Below are 16,016 nucleotides of genomic sequence, written 5' to 3'. Positions count from 1 at the left end.
TTTAGAGATTTTCTATACCCCCTATTTGCCTCTCAGCTCTTTTCAGGCATCATAGATGAGTTCAGAAGATACAGGGAGCTACTAAGGTGCTTTCTATCATTTTCTTGCAACTGTGTTTTTTCTGCAGCTCATTTTGACACAGTGCTTAACTGTGATGTATCTCAGAGGCTTAGTCCAAGTAAGGAGTTGTTGATCCTACTCATGGAAAGGAAAATGCTCCTTATAAAGTGATCAAGAGGTTTAAGCTTCCTCCCAGCTGTTCTGCTTCTTTATAGCCAAATGAAAGATTTGGCTCACAGGTGAAATTGCTTTTGATCTGCTACTCCCTTAATTTGTGAGGAAAAGGCCTTCAGGAGCCAGGCTGGTCAGCTGGCATCTTAATCACATGAAATGCCAGATGGATCACTTAGCTATAGTGACCTGTCAAAAAATTCACAGAATCTGATTCTGGGAAGTAATAGGTATTCCAGAAGTGTGGAACAAAGGGTACCACAGCAGAGAGGAGCATTTAGCTAAGACCTGTGTTTTTAGAGACAGGAGGACATGCAACCTTTACAACTGTTTCAGTAATGATGGTGGAGGCTTGACGTCAGATCCTGATGTCCTTTTTGCTCTCTGAATTCTGCCTTGATCTTCCAGAAGTCAGGCAAAACCGAGTACTATGCTGTGGAGAAAGATGAAGCAAATTTTAGTGAGTGCTAGCACTGCTCCTGTGCATTTGCACCTGCATAAATTCTGTCAGAATAAAAACAATCCAGCATGGAAATCTAGGAACTTCCCTTCATCTTCACTAAGACACCATTACAAAATTGGGCTCAGGGCTTTGTAACACTGTGTACTGACAATAAACGTTGTGTTACACAGAGGCATTGAAAGTGTTTGTATTGTGTCAAGAAAGGTGGTGCATTAGAAAAACAATCAGTTCAAGTTTGAATTACTTGAATTGTATAAAGACCCAATAGCAGTATAGGTTCTGACTGATTTGCAGTCCAGAGCACCTTGAACCTGAATGTCTTTTAGGTCATTTAGTAAGGAGCCTAAAGTTTTGAGGTTGGGGGTTGCTTCCTTCTTTCTCCTCTGTTTCAGAAATCTGTATCTCAAATGCCATCCATAGGAAGTATTTGCAAAAAGAAATGAATTGCTTAGAGAGGAACTGGGAGGAGGTTTCCTTCCTGAAATCAGAGCTGGCAATCTTTCTAAGTTATTTAATGGTCCCAGTTTCTGAAAACATATTGAAGGAAATATCTTAACAATGAGATAGCCCCTTCGCCAAATACTAATTGGTGGTGTGTCAGATTTACCTCAGCAGTATGTTCTGACTTCATATCTCCTCCTCTCCTGTTACCTCTCAGATGGGTGTTTGTTTGTTTGTTTGATTCTGTTTTAGGGGTACACGGAAGGCTGGCAGCCTCAGTCAGAACACAGCGTACTCTTAGCTGTCTATTTGTTCAGCCTGAGAATGCACCCTCTGAGACAGAAACCTGTACAATTTAAATCTATTTGGAGAAATTTCTGGGGTTTTTTCAGCTACTTTTTCATCCTACTCAATTGACCTCAGAAGTATTTTGTAAGTTCTCAGTGGTGTTATTTCAGATTGCCAGTACAACATAGCCAGTTCTGAAGGGGGACCTGGCATGTGTTTTAACTGTGCACAGCACCACGGCACAATAGTTTCAGACAGGAAATGAAGATGAAGGATGTGTCCATTTAAAATTGGGGGGGGGGATTTCAGGCAGTCAGGATATGAAAAAACAAGGTGAAATAAACACTGAATTATAAACCAGGAATTCCTGCCTCTGACTCATGGGGCAAATCCTTCGGGGGTAAGTCCACAAAAGGAATGAGGCGCCTCGGTGCTGACAGTCTAAACTATTAGGTTAGAGGCCACCGTGTACCCTTAGCAGATATTTGTTGAGGGAAGACTTGCTTTGACAACTGATGTCAGGAAAGACTTGACAGTTGTGAATCCTCAGTGGACAGAATTATTTCTGTCACATAATGGAAAGGCAAGGAAGTTTGGGATCTCTCTTTGCCCTTCCCATTGGCTAGTGTAGAGGACTCCTCTGTCTGCACACTGCCTTTTGTGGTTCTCAGTGCCAGCTTTCTATGTCCCTGCTGTGTACTGAAAATAACCTACTCGAAGGAGCAGTCTCTTGGAGAAACATGGTGTCTTAAAGATGAACACTGCATTGCTCACTGTTGAGATACCCAAGTGCTTCTTTGGAAAAGGTTTTCATTCTTGTGGGACTGAAGTTGAGCATCTGTTAGTAAATAGGGGATCTGACTTTCAGATTTGTTGGGTGCCAGCAATTCCCTTAAGAATCCAACTTTTATCAGTAAGTGCCCAGTTGCAGATGTTGGTGATTAACAGTATTGCATTGTAGCCTGTAATTGTTAACCTGAATCTCCCACTGTCTTATTTCCTTTTTTATCAGATGAAGATAATACTAATATCTCCCCAGGGAACTGAGAGTATTTATTAGTTCATTGTACAGTGCTCTAAGGAATATGTTACTATATTTAATGTTTTTGTATTGATCAAAAAGGACAGGAGAGGGCAGGGGGACATTTATACTCATATTTTTTCTTTCTTTTTTTGGTCTTGTTGCCAACAGAGAATACCAGGGCATCGTGATGCTACTTAGAACTGTCATCTCAAAGATCAGCTGGGAGAAGAAAACAAGCCAAGATGGAAAACGTTGTGAATGTTTCAAAAGCTCTGCAGCACTTATTTATGAGTTTACCAGGCTCTTCTTTTCAGAGTTGATTTCCTTAGAGGGAACAATAGAGATGTCCCTAAAGCATTTAATGGAAAAAATGACAAATAAAAATTCTAACAGGAAAGTGGCTCTAGGAACCACTGACCTAGGTTCTCATCTTTAATTTCTCCTGCTAATGCGATTTTTCCTTTCTAGCCTCCAATTCATCATGCTCTGAGGAAATAAAAGGGGAAGCTACATCTGAGGAAGTACCTTTACAGTGCAGTAACTACTGTGATGCCAGTAGGATGTAGAAATGTTTAAACTTGCTTCAAACTAGCTAACTTGGTTATCAGTAACACCCTACTGTGGCAGAACAGAGCTCAGCACAGCTTGCCCAACCATGTATGTGCTTTGACATGATCCTGCAGCTTGCGCTGAACTCCCTGTGCTGCAGCAGCTGGACTGCTGGACCAGTCTTGGATGTAACACTGCCATGAGGGCCTAATGGAAGAGCAAGCTCTGGGCTCTCTTGAAAACTTGAATAACTTCAGAAGTTCAGTACTTTACCAAGTGTTTCTCTCAGTAGAGGCACAAATATTCTTTATTCTTCACTAAATTGCTTTTCCCCTTTAGATGTTCTGATGCTTGTTGGTTAGTTTGTGTGATGGGCCTTCGAGGAATGATTGCCCACCACAGTTATTTTGGATGATGCAAAATATCAGTCTTCAGATGGGTGGATGTGCTGCACCCAGGTCAGTGAGTTTGTACCTGAAAATCCTGTTACGTGTAATCCTTATTCCTTTGATTTTAGGAGAGATTTGAAGTCACATTTGTGTCCAGTTTGTCCAGTATGGAACTCCATACCTATCCTTTTTCTGTATGGTATGATAAACCACTAACATGGATCGATCCAGTTTGGACCTAGATCTAATCTTTGCAGGCCATGTTTATCTCAGTTCCTTTAGTTTACAAAAAGAATACAGAACAAAACAGAAAAAGTACTGTCCCCAGCCCCTTAACCAGCTGGTCTTTTACACTACAATTGCTCTCCTTTTCTTACTGCTGATTAAATCACAAGGTCTGGGCCACAGGTAAGACGGTTCTCATTTTAATTAGAAAATAGTGAAAGAGAGGATGTGGATTTGTGTATACTTACGTAGTTACTGCTTTCAGCATTGCATCAAAGGCGCAGAACCAGCAAGAAATACAAAAGGGTTTTATATCCTCATTTCAAACGTTTAAATTTTCAAGCTCCAGTTACTGGCTAATATCTTTAATTTATTGTTCCTATGCAAATGTTGTTTGTATCATAAGCCTTTGACAAATGACTGACTCTTCTGTTGACAGATGTTCTTTCCAGCATCCCATGAGTGTCCATACAAAATGCATTAGTATAAGGAATGTGAAAAGGTATTTTAATAAAGAAAACTTTGAATTGAACTTTGCACTGGATGTGGCATGTTCGTGTTGGTGACCGCTTGCAAATGAGTGCCTGTGAAATTTTTGAGTGATGAACTGTATAGATATGCTGTGTAAATTAACACATGGAAGATGTCATCTCTGCAACAACTGATTCCAGGCACTTAGCTCTGGTGTCAGGAACCAGTTTAGCAGCAGGTAAATGCACTCACTTGGTTTAAGAGCTGAGCGTGGGAGTGCTTGTGTTCATGTAAGTGTGCTGAATTACAAAGGCTAAAGTTCTTCCACAAACCTTTCCACAGCTCAGGGAAGCGCTTGCTCACACTAAGCAGGTTCAGGAAGAAGCTTACTCACCCCGCAGCCTTGCTTGCTTAACTTTACACTACCTTTACTGTTGCAGAACAGAGGTCTTAGGGATGAGATACAGAAATGCTGTAAATCAGCAGACTCTTCCTCCTTGCCACTGTTAATTTTGGTTTGTTTTTCATTCCCAGCAAACTAACAGTTGCTTATTTTCTTGTCTAACTTATCTCTGTGTGCCCTTTCGTGGAAATATCAATGATGATGATGTACTGTCTGGTTCCTGCTGTAAACTACCTGAGGGTACTGAGCAGCGTGGCCGTCTGTCTGCTCCTGCTTTGGTGTCACCAGGCGAGAGGGACCCCGCCCGGAGCCCATCCTTACTGCTGCTGCTCCGGCAGCACCCGGCGCTGATCCGGTGCTGACCCCTGCTGGCAACTGACCTTGGCTTCCTTCCCTCGTAGGTTAGTGAATAGTTTATAAATGCTGGGGGACTACTTCTGTGCAGAGTAAATAATCCTGCTCATCGGTCAGTGAATAAACCTTAGAGATTATTTACTTTTCTGGGGTGTTATGTGCTTGTTCTAACTGCTGCTTTGTAAGCGTGGTTCAGTTCAAGTTCTTAATGTTGCAATTCATCACTAAGCTGTCTTGCATCATAAGCCCCCAGCTTTTGGGGGCAGGGGTAATAATGCTGTCAGACTGGCTACAGCCGATCTGTTGAGAGGGAGAGGTCAGCTACAGGAAACAGAAACAGAGTTTGAGAAAAACTGAGGTATTGAGTGAAACCCCCCCCCACCAATCAAACTAGAAATCAAACAGATTAATAAAGTATCAGCACAGAGTTAAAATGCTAGCACATTTTGTTGTTTGGTATTTGAAAGTCTTTCTGAATAGGTTGGTGAAAGTAGAAAAAGCATCACTTTTACTGTTATTTGGGAGGTAATAAGCAAGTTGTCATGTCTGAAGAATGACAAAGAATGGGGCTTATTGCTTTTGAAATCTCCGCTTTAAATCACAGGTGCTCCCATTAAAAAAAAGCTTAGAGTCTAGCAATCAGGAGAAGGCGGATTGCCTGGGAGGCTTCAATTAAATGCATTTATATTTATACAGGTAATTTGTTTTCTCAGCAGCCGCAGACCTGCTGAGTGGGAAGGCTGAAAGAATTCTCACCACTGCAGGAAATAATCACTGTAGTTAAATTTTAAATTTAATAGCAAAAGAAATCACAGTTTCCTCGGGGAGGGAGTCACCTGCGAAGTCTGATGACAGGCAAACAGAAGAGCAGCATGGAGCTGAAATGAAAGATTTAGCCCAAATCAGCAAAGGTCTAAACAGCCACTGCGAAGGCACTCAGAATACGCTCCAGTTGACCTGGGGTCTGCAGTAGCACTGAACTGTCCAAGAAGACAGTCAGTTAATTTCAAGTGCTGCTGCCAGTGCATCCATCCTGCACAGGGACATGTAGTCATGAGGCACTGAGGAGCCTGTTTGATACCCACCTAGTCTAACAGACTGTGATACTGACACTGGGAATGTGCATCTCCAAAAAAACCCATCATATTAAGCTGTTGGCATAATCCAAGCCCTGTTCAGTGTTTGCAGAGGAGCTGTGGCTGCTGAAATAGCCTGTTTCCACAAAGCACTTATCAACACTCGCACAGGGAGAGCTCAGGTTCAAATCCTCTGCACTGCCTTTTTGTTTATTCATTTTTTAACTGCATGCAGAGCCAAGTCTACCGCAACTGACACAGTTTCACTTTGTGAATCGATGAGACAGTGCTACAAGGGCAGAAAAGCCTCACCTGTGAACTTCATGTTGTTCAGAGCAGCCAAACTGATGGCCCTGACTGACTGTGGTCCTCGTGGAACTTAACCTGTGGCTCTCACCACCCACCCAGGCTGTTCCCTAGAGGGACCTTCTGTGGTAGTTCAGGCTTCAGACAGCAGTAAGTTGTGGAAATGTCCTCTCCCAAGTGCAGTCACCACTTCCCAGCCCTGGCTTTTCCTTAGGGAACTCTCTGCTCTGTCTGGGGTAAGTGCTTCCAAGGCAGTGAAAATGAGAGCTGCTAGTCAGTCCTCAGGGGTGGTGGGGACAGGGAGGTTGACATCAGTGGGGCAGAGGTGAAGGCTTTGTCTTAAGTGGGCTGAGTCATGGTATTACTGGAAGGGGTGAACTTTGCTTGATGATGGGCTGTGAGAGCTAATGGAAGAAAAAATTGTCAAGTGTATTAAGATGCGGTCAGAGTGTAAGTCAGTTAATGATAATTACAGCCACCAGGTTATTAAATTAACATGAGATTGTCAATAAGAAATATAGATTGCTTTGGAATCATTTTAAATTATTTAAAGCATGGCAATAGTGCAAATGTCACAGTCTCCATTAATTCAAAACTTGGTTTTGATTTTACTACTGTTTCAGTTGGTATTTTATATTTTTGTTTCAACTTCATGATCATTAAAGGAACAGGAGCTTTAGGGAGCAAGACATTCTTGTTTAGGAATGCCAAAAGCTGGGATGAGGCAAAAGCTCAGAGGTGGCTGGAGATGAGCTGTGATTCTGCAGTGTGATCCATGGCAGGGCTGAAATCAGGTAAAGCCAAGAGTGTCTAAATGCAGTCCTTGCATGCAAAATGACAGATCAAATTTTCCAGCCACCGGTTGTGTCCCTGTCACACTGTCAGATGATCAGCAGTAGACAGCCTGAATTGCTTCAACTACTTAGGCCACTACTTGTCACAAGCAAACTGTACCTGCTGTTCCTGATACTTCTGTAACTGTCACCAAGTGGCCTCTAGGTAAGCATTTAGCATTTTGCACTGCCCTGGACTCCTGGCAGTGCCTGTGTATAGACCAAAGGAGCAGCAATGAGCTAACTCCCTGTCTGCAATTTCCAGACAAATTTGGTGAGCAGAGCTCAGCCTGACTCAGGGCATTCCTCAGGACTGGAAGAACAAATCTGAATGTACTTACACCATGTGTTGGCACTCTTGAAAAACTGGTTCCACCTGTGGGTGCTGAGCCTGTAACAGCCTCTAGACAATCTGTCCTCCTTGGCTGGAAGTCAGAGACCTTAAGGGAGCAGAGACGGGAAATGTGCAGGCTTACGAAGAGAGATTCACGTTCCTCCCAGGGACCCTGGGGACTAGCTGATCTCTACACAAGGATGGTATGTTCAGCATGACTGAAAGTATTAGCTGGCTCAGCCCTGGAGCCTCAGAACATTGTGTACACTGCTTAAATCCAGTTTAGTCATTGCTGGAGGGAAGCAAGGCTGCCCTGCTGGAAAACAACCCTGACACACACCTGTGCTTTGTCAAACAAGAATACTGGAAGGGTTTTCTTTAACTAGCTTTACTTCCTTTCCCCTTCTTTTTCTTTCTTTTGCATTTTTTTTTTCTGAAGCTGATCCTTTCCCATTGACTTGATTTCTTCCTGACTGCTCCAGGATGAATCACACTGTCCCACATCTATTCTGAATGGGACTGTGGAAAGCAGACCTGATGTCCCCTACAAGCAGAGAATGAGGATTGATGCTTTTTAATTACAAGTTTCCTGCATATGGTCTAGTTTTTCAGCTTGTAATCATGAGCAGTGTAATAGAGACTTTAGTAAATTGCTGCCTTTTCCTCATCTGTAGCATATATGTCAGATTTTAATGTTTAACGGTTATTATCTCTGACACTAATTAGTGCACTGAGTGGCTGGCAAAGGTCACATCTGTGTTTTCTTCATCACATACAAACATGGATAGGGCTGTATGCTCACACCAAGTGATTCTCCTAATTGCTGTGTCTTCTGGAGCCATTTCCACCAGCACAAAAATCACTGGTTTTACTTGGTGGCTGCTTCATGCCTACTTTGTACTTGTGTCTGTGAAAGACAAGCTTGAGGGCAAAGGGGTGTGAGCAGCCATCACATCCACAGCACGTGTTCCCTGTGCTGTGGACATGCACCCTAAATCAGAGCAATCACACTTCATGCATCCTTGACTTTTCAAGTGCTGTGCCATTGCAAAAGGATGAATTTGTTCCCTTTCCATGAGGAAATGAATGGAGCTTTTATACCCTGTCTTTGACCAAAGCACTTAGGTGGTTTTAGGCCCAGTAGATGGTTTGTAATAGCAGGCAAATTGATAACTCAGGTGCTTTGATGCAGCCCTTTTATTTACAAAGAAAGTACAAAATTCTGTTTCCTTGAAGTGAGGAGGAATCAGACAATAGGAGACACTTTGCGTGCAATTTCAGGCCTTTCAGCCAGCACTTTCCCCAGAAGCACTCCACCAGCCTTTTTTCTCGAGGTCATTCTTGTAGTGTTTACTTGGTTCTGCCTGGTTTTGAGAGCAGGCTGCTCCTGTCAGACCACAGGAGCACACAGTTGCTCCGAGCACTGCCCTCCCCCCCACATCTTCAAAGCTCAACATTTTTCAGCAGGAGGAAACCTTGAATGCATCAGCTTCTCCAGGTTTGCCCTTTTGCCTGTTTCAGCTGCCTGCTTCTGCACGAGAGCATGTTTGTTTCTTATACAAAAGAATATCCAGTGAAAGCCAACATTAAACCTGTTGGGGTCATAAGCTTTTGTCTGAGCACTGTCTGGATGGCATTAGGGTTGGATACTCCGCATGTGTCCCTGTGCTGATGAAAAATAAGACTTTGCACACTAATTGTCTGTGAGGAACAGCAATATGTGATGGAATTGGGGCCCAACGAGATTCTCACTGCCCAAATTCCATAGTGCCTGCCCCTGCCTCTCTGTTGGGCACTTTCACAGATGGAGTTTTAGGTGGCAAAGTAAGGGTGAATTGCCATGTTGGTGGCACCGTTCTGGAGCTCACTGTGTGTAGGTGATGCCCAGCACCAGCTTTCTGCCCTGGCACCTCAGGTGTGGGAGCAAGGGCTGGATGTTTGCACTCTGCAAAATACCCTGTTGATCAATAAGCAGTACGCATTGCTAATACTGGGTTGAATTTCTCTGTGTTCCTTGCCCTACTTATCATATTTAACCTTGGATTTATTTGTAGAGAACTGCACAGAAAGTCCTGTTTAAGAAAGGAAGAAACAGAGAGAAATCCTGGAGGTGGTGTGTTTTCTTGCAATATTTTCCTGGATAGTTTCCAGTCTCTTAATGAATGAACACTGACATCTAAACCATCCTCAGGGGAGATTCAGGATCCATCTGAGTTCAGTAAGAGGTTCCTAAATAGCTGCAGCAAGCCCATACTTCAAAAGAAATAAATTTTGCTATTTTAAAACATGCAAGTTTTGGAAGGCTTCGAATATCCAGATGAATTCTCTGTCTCAATGCAGTAGAAGGCAGCAGTGACTGGTGAGTCGCACTCAGATCTGGAAGGTTTTAATATTGTCTGGAATCTGGATTTGATGTTCTAAAACCTTAAGACTGTGTTTAGTTTACTTTTTTTCCCAGAGCAGACTGTGCATGTACTTATCAGATTCCTTACTGTATCTCACTGGATTTATGTGAAAAATATATTATGTTATCTATCAGTCCTTGGAATTTTGACTCGGGGATTCTGGTGTGAAAGATTACTGAGCAATGTTTAATTGAAAGATTTAACGATACTCTGAACAGGACATGACTCATTCTTAAAACAACAGGGAACAGCTCCTCTGTATGAAAGAAACCAAGGTCATATGAAGACAGATGTTGCCCTGCACAGTGTGATTCTATCTGCTGTAGGTAGCAATGTAAGATGACTCTGGAAGCTGAGCAGAAGGGTCAGGGCAGATTTGGAGACTGAATTATGCACCTGGTCACTAAAATCACAAAGTGAGGCTGAGCAGAGTATTCTCAGTGCCTGATGTTAGACACCTACCTTGGATGTCTGAGCTAAGAGGCTACTCTGCTCTCTAGTACTGAGAGTCCTATTAGGAACTGCCCTTTGGTGCTGCCTGGTCTTTTTCACTACCCATAATACGTAGTCTATGGAGCACAGATACCTTATTTAGCCACCTGAATGATTGTCACAGTGAGATTGTATTTAATACATCTCTGAGCTGAGGTCCTTATCCTAGACCGATATACAGTTAATATTATTGGAGGGAAGGAGATTATGAAGTCCAGAACAAAAATTCAGCTGGGGGGGGCACTGAGAACATTTGGCTTTGGAGGCTGGGTCCAAATCTGTTACAGAAATGGGCCAGCATGCAGCTGCCACTGGTGTTTGGTTGGTTGTAGGGAGAGGAAGGCAGGGTTGAATCTTGGCTGTGATTGTGCTGTGTGAATAGACAAGCAGTTAATGCTCTGTCAGAGGCAGTTCTTTAACATGGGAAAATGTCAGTCCTGTGTTTGCTTTCAGAGTTGTGCTCTTGTTTGTTCCGGGGTGTAACTGCACCTTTGTGTTCCCATTGTTTAAGCCTGGTCTCCTCAGCAAAGCTCAGTGCCTGACTTGCCCTGTTTAAAAGAAGATATTGCCCCTTGTTTTATTCCAAAATGTTGGACTGACTGGCATAGACACTTGGGTTTATTCTATGACATATGGGCCACAATGATGCTGCTGCTCAGTTAAAGGTTACTGATTACTGTTACAGAGATTGCAGTTCCTGACACCATGGCAAAGTTAATGTAAATGAAGGTTTTAGCAAAGTTCAGATTTTAAATTACACTGTCTATATCTGCACAACAGCTTAAATGGGATCAGCCTTATGAAAACAATGCATGTTGCACCTTCAGAACATGGGAAATGCCCTGACAGGCATCCATCTATGCCAGTTCTCCATCTCAGTTGAGAAAGCAAAGTCTCTTCAGTGTCCTATCCCTCTTTTGTAACTAAAAACTCACTTCATGCTGCAATTTCTGATTCTGTTTTACCAGGTATACATTCAGCTCTGGATCAAATATTAATCCTCTCAGAACAAGGACACCCGAGCAAGATTTGCTATTTTTATGGTAGTGATGTTTAGACCTCATGCCAGCATGATCCAGGAACAATTCCCATTAAATCTATTGATGTGAGTCTTTCCTCAAAGGGGGACATTCAGGAAACCCTACCTGAATTATCTCTTAAAATAGATTAGTTAAATCCTGTTAAACCCCATGCAGATATTCATATTCAGAATTAAGTGTTGTTAATTGCGTTTAGAGTACTTCACCGTGAAACTGAAGAAAGCTAAATCAAATGAAGACCACTTTAATTCTGAGTAACAGCACTCATGCAGGACTCCAGTGTAACTTCACTAACCACTCTCAAGTCACACTTGTCATTCATTCAGATTAATATTTCTGACTTCCCCTGTGAAGGGAAAATAAAATCATTATAGATGACTTGACTACACATTCTGCTTCTCCCCCCAGAAAAACTTTATGGACCTAGCTCCTCCTGAATGTTGGACAGTTGGAGTTCTGGATCTGAAGGTTGCTGTTTGTTTCTAATCTATAGTCAATGCTCTTTTCCCCTTACTAACCCATTAAATTAGGAACATCAGTGTGGAACCTTAGCATCTGTCCAGGAAAGAGCAGATGGGGACTGCTGGCTGGTGTTAATGTTCCTGTGGTAGAGCTGTGCATGTGGAAAAGTTGCAGTGTATGTGCCTGGTTTAAATATGTAGCTTCAGCTGTTCTGTATCAGGAGTACTAAATTTACTTGTAGATTTAAAATAGGTGAATGAGTTCGCAGCTGAAGGGTCAGGACGTGTTGTTTATTTTGTGCTTTGCTTTTCCTGATTAATAGAAAGTTGTCTGTAGCATCTGATGTTATTGTCAAGGACTTCTGGTGTAATGCCTGTGGAGACAAAATGTAGACTAGTGCCAGTGTATCCCCAGTACCTTCCCCCAGCTTTGTATTTTGTCACAGTTGTGGTCTGAAGTACTCCAGCACTCAGCCAGCACATATTCTGACTCACAGAGGTCTCTGTGGAGGGAGGGGTATTGACTTCTCCATCATGTGCAGATCAAATTTCAGGCTTTTAGAGTTTTGTGCCTTTGCCAGGTACACTGAAATACAGATACCAGCTCTCACAACCTTCATGTGACTTTGGCAGCGTGCGCGTGGCTGTTCTGCAGGGCAGACTCACCTCTTCCCCAGGGATAGATGGCATCGCTGCTGTAGGTATGCACCAGCCATTTTCCCTATGTGGGTTCAGTGCTGGGGGGGGAGACTGGCCTGTGTGAGAAGCATCAGGAAGGTTTTTTGCAGGTCTGGGGAAATCAGTGTGAATTCAGAGCATTCAGAGTGTCTGACCTAGGCTGCATTGCAAAGCACCTTCCCTGGGAACAGGTCTGCCTGTGGGTGACACCTCAGCAGCACGGCTCTAGCTCTGCATGCCCTGCTGACCTTGCTTTAGCCTGTTCTGTGAAGCCACTTGACAGCCACTTGGGCAGCCACAAGAGAGGCTGTGCTGCTGCCCAGCACCTCAGCCCACAGCTGCAGGGCGATAGGTGGGAGTTAGAACCTCCCCAGCTCTAGAAATGTCTTTTCTGAGACACATTTCTTGATGTGAGGAGTAGCATGTAGCTGTTTCTCCACAGGTACTTGGCAATCTAGAAACCTTTAGTAAATTAAAAATAAAGGACAGAGGGAAAGAGGAAGATCAGAAGGACAAATGAGGAGGAGAGGATCTATCTTCAGCCCAGCTTTAAAAATGAAGCAGCAATACAAAAAAAAAACAAACAAACCCACAGAATCATGTGCTTTAGCACAGGAAGCAACAAATGCTCAGAGCTTCTGAAGGTCCCAGGGGCTTTTAGAAGTCAAGCTGAAGCTAGGCCCACATACCCAAGGAGAATATGACCTGGCTGCGCTCCTTTATGCCAGTGAGAAGCCAGGCAGAAGCACTGCTGATCAGCGGCTGGGATCAGCTGGTGGGGAGAAATGATGGGTTGGAGGCCAAGATGGACAGATTGGCAACTTACTGAACTCAGGTCCAAAGGCAATGGTGAACTATTGGCAGGGAAAGAACTGGGAGGTGCTGGGGACGCTATTGCTTCAGTATCTGATAAGCAGAAGGTAGGCACACAAGCACAGGAAGGAGTGTGGCATTCAGGAAGCTCATTCTCTCCTTGGTACCCATAGTCAGAACCAGCTGGAGCCCACTGGGAAACGTTGGCCATGCAAGTGCTTGCTGGGTTGCTGCACACATTGAGTGGCCTGGGGGACTTGTTTTTTTTTTCCATGGTAAGCATCCTTCCATTGCATTTAATACTGTACAGATAACAAACAACTGTAAAGCTGTTCTCTGACATGCACACAGGACCACGTACGCCAAGATTCATGCGTTCAGGCACAGCTGCTGCCTCATTCATTCTAAATCTTCTCAGCATTAAATTGCAAGCAGGTCTGTCCTGCAGTTCTCGGGTCTTCCCCAGGAGATCTGATGGCAACGAGAAGTTTGTGAAAACCATTTGGAAACCCAAATCTCGTGTAATATTCTCTACCCACAAAAGTACAAGCTTTAAACTGTCCTGAGCTGTGAAATTCTGATGGGGGCATTAGAGAGAAATGAACTGAGCCTCACAGCAGCTCTGGGAGAGAAATATTTCTTTTTATTTTACAGCGTGCTTTTAAAAGGCATTTAAATGTCTGCCTCACATATTCCAAGTGATTAAAGTAATTTTTTTCAAAAGCAGCTCCTGACTACAGATACCTATTTCTAGAACCTGCAGGCCTGTTGTTCCTCAGAATGACTGCATATTTATACGTTGGATCCTGAAATGTTAAAAATAAATATGCATTACTTTATTCTCTTTTTGTAGGATGGGTGGAAGATAAATAAGCCAACAAATGAATTTACTCATACAGCACTGAATGATTCAAAAATGCAGAGATTCTTCCTTTTTCCCTCTTCCATCTGACTGGGACTTGCCTTTAGAAGAGGATTCCCATATGTGCCACAAAGCTCAGAGGCAGGTAACCTGGTCAGTCACAGCTTGTGCCCAGTTTTTCCCAGTGGCTGGCTCCAGCCCCTGCTCAGCACATACCCCTCTATGGAAGAAGCCTCTGCTGAGCACCTACATTTAGGTGCAAAAATACTCCTCTTGAGGTCAAGCCTTTATAAGGCCACATGTTGCCCAAGTCAGGTGCAAATGCAGGGCAGGAAGAGCTTCAGAAATTCTAGTGAATTGTTTATGGTTTAACACAGCTAAAACCAAACCGTCAGCCACAGTTTCAGCCACAGTCCCTGTTCCTGGGGGGAAAACCTGTTGTTAAGAAACCAACCGTTATCTTATCTTCAGCCTTTGGAAACATTAACATCAGTTTTGTGTAATGATTCAAAGGTCTGCCTATATACAGTGACAGCTATGAAAAGAAGCCTATGCTAGATGATTGAATGCACTTTCACATATATTTTAAATATGTTGTCTTTTTAATTAAAAGATTGCAGGATAAATAAAGGTGATGCAGTGATGCTCACACAGTGCAACTTCTTGTTGGGTTCCTTCAGGTTGTAGAGACTCAAGACTTCTAAGTTTGCAGCTTGGACATCCAACAGCTTGAAGGTTCTGGCACTCCATTTGGTGAGCTCAGACCTCTCCTTGCTGGAGCAGGTTGTGGTGGGTGCTGGCCACTGTCAGTACCTCTGGTTTTATAGCCACATGCAGGAATCCTGGTTTTAAAACCAGCCAGCTAGGGGCCTTGAAGAACTCCAAGATGCCGGGTGATAAAACAGCAATGAATTGTAAAGGGAAAAGCAGGATGAGTGCTACTTGCACCTACTTTTGAACTAGACAGCAAAACCTACTACCTACCACCCATACAATGCTTAGTGTAACAGGGCCCCTGCCTGAGCTGTAGCTCTATATTTAACTTTTAACATTAGCTAATTTGGAGCCATTTGAATGCTGTGCACATATCCCACTAAATGTCAGCTAGTAAATAAATTATTTTTTGCCTCATCGCTGCATGAAGTATCATAAATCTGAACACTGGTGCGAAATGAAGGGAGTCTGAAAGGTTTTGAGGAATTCGTCATGTTTTAATTTGAACTGAAATTGTTAAAGAGGAACAAAGTGACATTGCCAAATTAATCCATGGGGTGGCTAAAGAAACCCGGCTAGCTAAGGCCAACATCCATCTAACCCAGTACAAATGTTGTAATCTCATTATTAACTGTCTTAGGAAGCAAGAGCAATTAAGTGAAGGGTAAAAGCAGTGGTAAAGCTGTAATTTATTGCACAGACCATTACTGGGGGAAACAACCTTTTGACAGAGATATTTCTTTTCTTTCTCAGTCTGCTGCAAATTGGGAAATGAGGAGAAAATAAAGAGTTCCTCTGGCACAGTGTTTCCTAGGAGCAGGGCCTCGCTGGTTCGGTAACAGGTGATTTTTGGCTATTTGTATAACGTTTAGCTACCAAACAGCTGTATTTTGTGTGCTCGCACATACACCTGCAGGCAGCAGCTCCTTCCACCACACAATGTAGTCAGGGATGACAGCGGTCAACGTTTGCCTTGGCGAGACCAACCCAGCCAAAGGCAGCGCTTCCTGGAACCGGCTGCTCCCGAAGGCGGTCAGAGCAGACGCGGGGAATGGGGAGGTTGAACACCGCCGCCGTTCCACCGGGGCCCTCGTTACCCGCGGCCGTTCTCAAGGCTCGGGGGCTGTACGTGTTACAGCACGGCTCCGTACCGGACCGCTACCG

At 43.5% G+C, this 16,016-nt stretch overlaps 1 protein-coding gene and 1 long non-coding RNA gene across 6 annotated transcripts in view; both read left to right on the top strand.

Annotated features, from left to right (window-relative positions):
* Positions 1-4,142, top strand: part of PECAM1 (platelet and endothelial cell adhesion molecule 1) — a 28,959-nt gene extending 24,817 nt beyond the window's left edge. For all 4 annotated transcript variants that reach the window (XM_057418454.1, XM_057418455.1, XM_057418453.1 and 1 more), the window contains one exon: positions 2,616-4,142. In XM_057418454.1, coding sequence (XP_057274437.1) covers positions 2,616-2,635 — 20 coding nt within the window. In that variant the 3' untranslated portion in view covers positions 2,636-4,142. The remainder of the gene's footprint in view (positions 1-2,615) is intronic.
* A 1,110-nt stretch (positions 4,143-5,252) lies between these two features.
* Positions 5,253-15,666, top strand: LOC130604149 (uncharacterized). 2 transcript variants are annotated; one of them, XR_008973383.1, is made up of 4 exons: positions 5,253-7,014; positions 9,442-9,746; positions 14,130-15,031; positions 15,606-15,666. It is a non-coding gene; the product is annotated as an uncharacterized LOC130604149 (long non-coding RNA). The 2 variants fall into 2 exon arrangements; XR_008973382.1 differs by lacking the exons at positions 14,130-15,031; positions 15,606-15,666 and having other exon boundaries at positions 9,442-9,927.
* The last annotated feature ends 350 nt before the right edge of the window (positions 15,667-16,016 follow it).

The sequence above is a fragment of the Pezoporus wallicus genome, unplaced genomic scaffold, assembly GCF_028554395.1.
Source record: "Pezoporus wallicus isolate ANWC-B61680 ecotype Strahan unplaced genomic scaffold, APGP_CSIRO_Pwel_v1 contig_3710, whole genome shotgun sequence".
Lineage (NCBI taxonomy): Eukaryota > Metazoa > Chordata > Aves > Psittaciformes > Psittacidae > Pezoporus > Pezoporus wallicus.
This window is presented reverse-complemented; position numbering and strand designations above follow the sequence as displayed.